This window comes from Salvia splendens, chromosome 14 (genome assembly GCF_004379255.2).
Source record: "Salvia splendens isolate huo1 chromosome 14, SspV2, whole genome shotgun sequence".
NCBI lineage: Eukaryota > Viridiplantae > Streptophyta > Magnoliopsida > Lamiales > Lamiaceae > Salvia > Salvia splendens.
In genome coordinates this window covers 31135479-31145330 of record NC_056045.1, presented here as the reverse complement: position 1 = coordinate 31145330, position 9852 = coordinate 31135479, and the positions used below count along the sequence as shown (strand labels likewise).

At 35.5% G+C, this 9852-nt stretch overlaps 1 protein-coding gene across 1 annotated transcript; it reads left to right on the top strand.

The window, feature by feature from the left end:
* Nucleotides 1-7372: 7372 nt before the first annotated feature.
* LOC121764549 (AP2-like ethylene-responsive transcription factor BBM) lies at nt 7373-9852 on the top strand. Its single transcript, XM_042160557.1, has 9 exons — nt 7373-7523; nt 7664-8069; nt 8180-8262; nt 8410-8418; nt 8524-8612; nt 8702-8775; nt 8873-8923; nt 9036-9112; nt 9266-9852. The coding sequence occupies exons 1-9, from the start codon at nt 7373-7375 to the stop codon at nt 9850-9852; spliced, it is 1527 nt and encodes a 508-aa protein (XP_042016491.1).

Here is a 9852-nt window from a genome sequence, read left to right as displayed (position 1 = left end):
TGTATGAGTGTGAGCCGAGCTAAGTAGATAAAGCACACTCTCACTAGCTAGAATGTTGTATCCACGTACATATATATGCATATACTTATGTGCATACGTATTTGGTATTCCTGTACGTACGCGCATGCATGTGCAATAAGAAGATGAAGAAGAACATATATATTTATGTAAAGATATTGTATGTCTCAGATGTGCCAACATATACTTATCCATTAAGCTAGCTAAATTCACATCTTTCTTTGCTTCAACCATCCCTCTCCCTCACACACACACAGTTAAGGTCCAGTTTCTTGGGCAATGATTCTTCTTCTGCTCTTCTTGCAAAAGGTTGAAAACCCAATCCCAAGGGCCTCCCACATCCCCTCCCAACACTATTGTGATGGGTGTTCAGTTAGGGTACATAATGGCCCGCTAAGGGGGTGGATTGTTAACCCATTGTCCTTTCAGAAGCCCACCTCCCATGGCCTCATTTTGTGCCTGAGCAATGTTGCAATTAGTTGTGAGAATCGATCCTTGCCCATTTTTGCAACCTTGCCTCTCCATAACTAATTGAGTTGCTCTTGTGGGCCACACACATAATTTTGACGGTTGCATGGATGCACGGATAATTGCATATACGTGGTGTGTGTGTGTGTGTTTATATTGAAAGAGGAAAAGTGGGCTTCAATAGTACTTATTGTTTCCATGTGATTTTACCAACTTTCAAGGATTGGATTTTGTTCCCCGCTTTGACCGTTCATTTCTTAATCTTGGATTTCTTTCTTTTTTAAAAATTGTCGAAGTGATTATTTTAATTATCTTATGAAAAATAAGACGTGGAAGTATGATATTGGGGTTTATTATCATAATTATGGCAGTAAATAATGGACGACAATTAATCAATTCCCAATTCTTTTTTCAGTAAAGTAAGGACAAAAACCATAACTTCAAATTGATTCATTTTCTTTTCAGGTAGTATGATAAGAAATTTACTATTACTAAATAATAGTATGATGTATTACTACCGTTTTAAAATACCAAGTCTTTCTTCATTTTTTTTCAGCAAGTAGAATTCATAGTTATATTTTATTAATTTCTAAACTCCAAGTTGACTAAAGTTAACGTTTTGTTTTTCTTCTGCTTTTGGACTTAAAAAATTAATATGTCAGATATTGTGTGACATGTGTCTTGAAAAAGTTAGAATTAAGTTTAAATAACATTACAAACAAAACAAAAGGAGAAATATAGTAGCAAAATTGAAGTAATTTAATTGTTACTTCCACCAATTATTAGGGACATGCATGCCAAATTGAGAATAAATCTAGTCTAGCACAACACGTGGCACATCGTCAATCTTTTTCATTTTATAAAAAATTTTAATGACACGTACCCATTCTTTTTTATTGGAATGTTATTATATTCCTCATAGGTCTACAGTGTCGAATTAAAATACATGCAGTTACTGACATATTTGCTAGTATTATTTCTTCATTTTACAAGTGTGATAAGTTTATTAAGAATATTAATAGTTCCTTAACTGGCAAGTGACGACATGCCCCTCTACTTGATTTTTAATGGTCTATCAAATCTAACTAGTGAAAACGCTACATATATTTATAAATTAAATAACATGATAATTAAGAAAATAGAGTTGCACGTGGCATGATCATATCCATCAAATAGAACATAACATGGATAAGATTGTAAGTAATTATAATTAATATTGTGAGAGGCAAAAATTATTGCTTTTGAAAAAATGGGATAAGCAACCAGCATTTGTCGGGATAACTAACCATTCACATAAAATGTGAATCTTCTTATAAAATGTTTCACATTTATTTTTATTTCTTATTACAAAATGTTTGAAGCCATATTTCAATTTAATGCATTATGTTTGAATATCATTTAATTCTTTATCTATTTAGCGTACAAAACATGAAACAATGATAAAATTTTGTGTACTAATATAAAATAATGATAAATACTTTTGTACCAATATGAAACAACGATAAAACCTTTTGTACTCTATAGATAAAAAGTTAACTATATTCAAATAAAAATAATGGAATGTACTTAAATGAATTACGAATGAAACATTTTGTAGTATGATTTATATAAGCTTCAAACTTTTATAAGAATGTGATAAAAAATGTGAAATACTCCCCTTGTCCGCCATTAGGAGTCTCATTTCTTGGCGGCACGAGTTTTAAGAAATGTTTAGAAAAGTGAGTGAAAAAAAGTTAGTGGAATAGGGGGTCTTACTTGTATATATTAGTTTTAAATGAAATGTGAGTATAATGAGTTAGTTGAAGATGAACCATATTACAATTTATGGTAAAAGTGAATCAAGATTCTTATTTGCGGACGGACTAAAATAAAAAAATGGACTCCTATTCGCAGACGGGGTAAGTATGTTACAGTGTATTTACCCTGCATTTGTCACGACCATGCATTTTCGAAATTTTGTAGTGATTTATCAAGATAATAAAATTTGCAACGGTATAATAAGGTTATAACTTATAAACAACATTTTACAAGTTGGCCAAAAAATCAAGTAATAAATTAGTAGTACTACTAATTAACACGGAGGGATATTGGATTTTGAAAAGTTATAAACCAATTAGGTTTGTGTGTGTGAAAGGCTAGAAAGGTATATGGTTCCAATAATGGTCAAAAGTTAATTAAATATTAATAGAGTGAGATTCGTGGCATGAGTATTATGATATTACCGAGAAGTTAATTAAATTAATACTATTGCTTTTATTTTTCATCTTTTTTTGTTTTTACTGAAGGGTGGTGGCCGACTCTAGCTACCTTTTTTATTTTATTTGTTTTACTGTCTTCAACGGTCAAACTTAGCTGTGATTTAAGTTTGCAATCTTCGAGATGCCTCTGTCCCTCTTCATCATAAAATAATATTATAATTATTCTCTTCATTTATTTTATAAAAAATAAATTAATTTTAATAATGTTGTTTTGTAGTGATTGTGAATTTTATCGGTCGAAAGTCTCCTAGATTTATAAAATATTTAAATGCACATTTATAACATAACTAAATATATGTACTCCCAATACAAGAAAACGCACCATGGAACGCAAGAATCCGATGTAAATATATGTGTACATGTACACGTACTAATCTTCGGGAGAGAATAAAATATGATTAATTAATTAATTAATTAATTAATTAGGACATACATAGACCCTCCAGATAAGGGTTAATGTCATGATATAAGTAGCACATTAAAGCTTACGCATAATTTTTTATACTACTCTCATTTAGACTATAATTTTACTGTCGTTTACTACCTTGTACGTAGCAAATGTATATGTTTTCACTCGCACCATAACAAATATTAAGGGTTATCATAGTTTAGTACTCACTCCTATCTGATTTCTGATACAATTTTCAATTTATTTGAAGATAGTCTAAACCTCGCAAATTTGTGTCAAAAATTTCAGCATTGTAAAACTGACAAAACTCTACAATAAAATATGTTTGGCGGATGATTCTAGTCACAGAACACAATCAAACAATTTTGTAAACTAATAAGGCTATTTTAAAAATAAATTGACGTTGGAATATTAAATTTAACAAGCTAGTGCTAAAATTCAAGTCATATAGTAGTAGTATAAACTATTCCTATAATAATTTTAAACAATAAAATAGTGGAACATATATATGTATATATCAAAATTAGAAATCCTTAAAGCTATTACATGCAGTGTCTGTGTCAGTTCCATACATGAATTATTGTTATGAGAGAGAGTCCCGTGTGCAGCGAGGGAGGAGTTTGATGATGATTGAGATATAGGACTATATTAATACATACATGTGTGTGTGTGTGTGTGTGTGTGATAAAGATGAGAATGTGAGAGAGTTATGGGTCTGTAAAGGCCGCTTCTGCTACTGCAAATCAATCCCCACCTGATCAAACACAATACTCTCTATCTTAGGATTCATTCAATCTATCTTTCTCTCTCTAAATAAACATGTGTATATACATCAATTATTCGAATTGATTATATATATGAGGAGTGGCAGTGACAGTTTTCTGACATTGATCATACCAATCAGTTTATCTCTCTGCTTCATCCTCTATATATTATGGGTTCGGAATTATGGACATTAAAGCTACCAAACCATCCCCTTTCCCTTTTCTCATTCTTCTATATATTTACTTAGTTTAATTAACTTCCACTTTAGGTTTTATTTTAAACATATATATTTTTATAAATACATCTCGATCTTATAAAGAATTCATATTTACAAGTTACAACCGACTCAATATATACTCGTAACTCTTTTTTCACTTTTGTAAATACTTTAACAAGTGCAATATATATAGAATTAGTATTCAATTTATTATGCGGTTGGTTTTCACTCTAAGGATCATTCAAGAAACAAAATTTTAGTGATTATTTTTCAATGAATAGCCTATTAATTAATTAACTAATACTATATCTATAAGAGCATCAGCAGCGGTGCTCACCCTGACGGATGACGTCTGTGCCGCTGGGGCAACACCGCCCTGCTCATCGCTGGCACGACGCTGCTCGATGCATCGAGCACGTCCGTGCCAGCGAGCAACTGACGTGGCGTTTCCTGATTGTCGTTGGCAATTTCTTTTTTTTAATCGAATTTTAATTAAAAAATCCGAATAAATATAAAAAAATATTTTCCCACTTCCCAAAAAATTATATCCCTTTTCTCCTCACTTTTAATTTATTTTTCAATTTTTCCCCCAAAATTCACATTTTCATCTATAAATACCCCCACTTCCACACAAAAAATTTCACACCACACTACACAATTCTCATCTAAATTCTCTCATCTTCTCTTATCAATTCTCAATCTTTCACTCTTACTTACAAAAAAAAAATGTCTGGCTCCGGCGATCACCACTCTGACTCCCGCGGTTGGAACCACGAATGGTTCGGCTCACAACCATTTCCTAGTCCGGAAACGCAATTTTCGGCTCCTCCTCAAACCCAAGGTTCTCAAGTTCCGGGTGGCTACCGGCCTTACCCAGTGGACGACCAAGATGCCCCCGATGGGCGATACGGGTGGGCACCCGAACCCAGATCGGGAGGGAGCGGCGGCGGTGGCTCTCAAACTTCTCCTCTTCCTACTCCTACTCCTCGTGGTGTCCGCACCCCGTACACTCCGACGGATATTGATCAATTATTCAAGCCTGTTTGATTATCTCCGAAGATCCGGAGATAGGCACGAACCAAAGCGGTGATAGGTTTTGGTGGTGCGTCTCTCGCCGGTACAATGAAAACCGCCCGACTGGAACCATCGAGCGCAATGAGAGTATGGTGCGCAATGCCATATTTAGAGCCAACGAAGAAATCCAAAAGTTCCAGGGGTATTACCTCCAAGAAAAGCGGTCGGCGGGGAGCGGTAGGAGCGAGCTCGACATCATTAGTGCCACCTTGGCGACCTACCAATCCATAAATTACAAACCGATCAAGCACCTCAGCGCTTGGCAGGAGATGCGTGTGCATCCGAAGTATAGGGGAGACGTATCATCCTCCTCCAGCAAACGGTCGAGGTCGGTATCGCTATCCGACGCCAGCGAGGATGAGGTGGCTAGCCAGCTCGCCGGAGCTAATTTGGGTAGCCCCGACGCCGGCCCGAGCAGTTCCCAACGCCGGCCGCAAGGAAGGAAGAAGGCGACGACCAACCGCCGTCGCGCCGCGACTCCATCCGCCCCCACTCCCGCTTGCCACCTCAACCCCCCACCAACTCATTGTGGACCCTTTTTGCCCAACTCAATTTGGCCGATAGGTCAAATATGACATCGAGCAACTTGATTCACATTTGGCAATAATACGAGATATTCGAAGAACATTGGGGATAGGGCCAGAGGAATAGTCTTCTACGGGGGTATTTTTTATCCTTTAATTATGTATTTTTTATTTTTTTGGATTTTAATTATGTAATTTTTAATTTTTAATATTTTAATTATGTAATTTTTAATTCTTTTGTAATAGTATTCCGGATATTTTTAATGCATTTTAATATTGTGGAAATGTTTTTATTTAAATTGTATAATAGAATGGTGGGACCCTTGAGCATGTCCTTGCGGAAGAGCATGGATGTGGTGTTGTGCTCTTGCCTAAGAGTAGGGAGTAAAAAAGTAATAAAAGTTGGTCCGGGCTCACATCCGTGCTCTTTGTCAAGAGCACCGATGGGATGCTCTAGGTTTATTTAATTAATTTAAGATTAAGAGAATCTAGGAAATCTTTGAACGTTCAAAGAGGATTTTTTTGAGAATACGAAACCACATGCTCTTAGGTTTACAACCCCATGTGTTTACCCTATAAAAATAAACTTAAATACTAATTTTAACCATTTATCAAGATAGCTTATTTCAACTTTACTACATACTTTCCTATCTACACCTCTATATATCTTTCGATACACTCTCTTACGTGTGTAAATTTGCACGTGAAAATGTACATTCTTGTTATTTTTTTATTTTTGTTTGTACCTTTGCTAAAGTTTGTTTGTAAATTACTAATTCGGTGTCCGATCTCTATTATGTAAAGAATAAGTATATGCTAAATACATGCAATCATAGTCATTTAGCATATACCACAAATTAATATCGACACACTATGTATATGGATAACTGTACATGGATATGATAACTACAACACTGTCGCTTTTATGTATGATATAAATGATCATATTGGTTGGATGTTACACTAGAACTTACACTATATTGATAAATAGTGGATCGACAATTCGATCAATTTATTAATTATTTGACTGCATATTCAGTTCAAAGAGGATTAATATGAACATTATGATCATAAAAGAACCTTAAAACATCTGTATAAGTCATATAGCCTTAACCATATGAACAAAGGGATATTCTTCTTTCACATATCCAAAAAACAAAAAAATAAATTTACTTTTTGCACTTCTAACTTAATTAGGTATATAATTTTAAAAAGCTATTAACAATTTATAAATCCTAAAGTAATGAGATACGTAGCACTAATTACTTCCATTGTTATCCACAACAAAACAAAAGTGAAATAACAATTTTACCCTTGATCAACCCTAGCACAATTTTTGTCACTTGCTTGAATCATAGAGGTTTTTGGGATTAGAGTCTTTGTCTGCCCTTAAACTACTAGGCACCCCCTTCATGACCAACAAAATCAAGAGAGAGAGTTTTACAAAATCGAGAGAGAGAGAGAGTTGTGTGTGTGCAGTGTGTGAAAATCTTGCACTTTGCTTTGGAACAAATGATCTTCACATTCTTTTTCATTTAATCTTTCTCCTTCCCCATCTCCATTAACCAGCTCAACAATTCATGCACCAAACACTTGTACCCCAAACTCCAAACCTTGTACCATATCTCAAGAAACAACCATGGCTGCCATGAACAACTGGCTGGGATTCTCTCTCTCATCAAATCAGCATCACCCCCCTCAAAACCCAGAACTAGGGTTTCACTCAGATCATCCTCATGAATGCTTTGATCCCATTTTTGAAACCTTCCACACAAACCCTCCACCCCAAGGTAACACAAAATCTTCATTTTCCATTTTATTTTTCCAGTTCAACACCCCTAAACACATCAAAATCAAATCTTTTGTAGTGGGCTTGTCTTATTCATTCAATTCATTAACTTTCCAAATCTCCCTTTTCCCTTTTATGCAGATTGGAATGTGAAGGACGACAGCAATATCAACTCCTTCTCATGCAACCAAAATCAAGAAACCCCAAAACTAGAGAATTTTCTTGAAGTTGGAGTCCAATCTTTTGCTGCTGCTGCTGCTGCTGCTGATGATGATGATGATAATCATCACAGCATGATTAATGGAAGTAGTCACAACATGGGCCTCTCCATGATCAAGAACTGGCTGAGAAGCCACGCTGCGCCGCCGCCTGTGGAGAAGCCAGTTGACGAAGCTCCGCCTCCACCGCCGGAGGCCCTGTCCCTCTCCATGAGCACAAGCTCCCAGTCATCAGAAAGCAAACTCGGCGGCGGTGCAGTTGAATCTGTGCCAAGGAAAAATATAGAAACCTTTGGACAAAGAACTTCAATTTATCGTGGTGTAACAAGGTCTCTTATTTTTTCAATTATGTTTTATTTAGGGTTGATGAGAAAAATTTAATCATGTTTATTTTTTTATTCATTGAAACAGAAGTTTTATAAATCCATTATTTGTGCAGGCATAGATGGACTGGGAGGTATGAAGCACATTTGTGGGATAATAGTTGCAGAAGAGAAGGCCAAACTCGGAAAGGAAGGCAAGGTACAAATATTTAATTACTAGTACTCCATATTTTTCTTTAATCGATACATATTAGTATTTTATAAACTACTATTCTAATTAAGTATTTATATCTTCGCTTTTAATTCACTTTTTTTTACATGGATCGATGATTCAAACCTGCTGCAGTTTATTTGGGTAAGTCATGTTATTTGTTTGTTTTTGCTTTGCATTTGTAATGTTTTTCATATTAATTTATTTTGTATATATATAGATTATTTGATGAATATTTATATAATGTAGGAGGTTATGACAAGGAAGAGAAGGCTGCTCGGGCTTATGATTTAGCTGCCTTGAAATATTGGGGAACCACCACCACCACAAATTTACCTGTAATTTGATTTAAAAGGTTATTTATATTTTTGTTTAATATCTCAAGAAAGAATTATAAAACCTTTTTTATTTTAATATGGCTTTTCAGATTAGCAATTATGAGACAGAAATTGAGGAAATGAAGCACATGACAAGGCAGGAATATGTTGCATCACTTAGAAGGTAATTGTTTTGAAATATTAATCAATCCTTTTTTAGTCTAAGAATTTTTTTTGAAAAAACTAATACTATAGAATTATTTATTTCCTTATTAAATCAGAAAAAGCACTGGATTTTCTCGAGGTGCATCGATTTACCGAGGTGTTACAAGGTAAATAAGGATTAGTGTTTCATGCTTATAAGTTAATCATAATATCAACGTTAAATATATGTTGTAATGTATCGAATTGATCTTTAATTTATCAAAATCAAACTATTATCAGACATCACCAGCATGGAAGATGGCAAGCAAGGATAGGGAGAGTGGCAGGGAACAAAGATCTTTATTTAGGAACTTTCAGTAAGTTATTAAAATAAATCTACTTCTGTAGAACTTAAATTACTTTATTACAATTGTTTTGTTGTTCATCTCGTGTTTCATTTCATCATGTAACAGTACCTTAGCACGCTAATCTGTTAGCGTTTTATAATTAAATGGTGATACTTTCCTAAGGCACACAAGAGGAGGCAGCCGAAGCATATGACGTGGCGGCCATCAAATTCCGCGGCCTCAACGCAGTCACAAACTTTGAAACGAGTCGCTACGACGTTCGGGGCATCATGGAGAGCATCAGCCTCCCCATTGGCGCAAAGCGCCTCAAGGAAGCCGGGAAAGGTGATATGCAACGGGCCGACCAAGGCACCCTAAATAATACCTACAGCTGGCCCATTATCGGGTTTGAGCAGGCCCGGCCCAGTAACATACACCCGTACCAAAGAATGTGGTGCAAACAAGATGAAGATTCCAATGTGGGATTCAATGATATTCATCATCATCTTCAGATAGGGGGAAATCAAGGATTCTTGCAAACCTCAATGTTGCAGCAAAACAATCTTTCGGGCCACGACTCCGTACCTGGCCCAGTGTCGAATCTCGGTGAGTATGAGAGCAATGCAGCTTGTGTTGGGAGTGGTTTTGGATATGAGGGCTCGTTTGGATCGTCGGGGGATGCTTATAGGAATTTGTACTATCAGTCTCAGCAATTGCCGTCTAGTGGTAGCGCCATCACAAACGACTGCACAATGTGGAACGGCATTTGA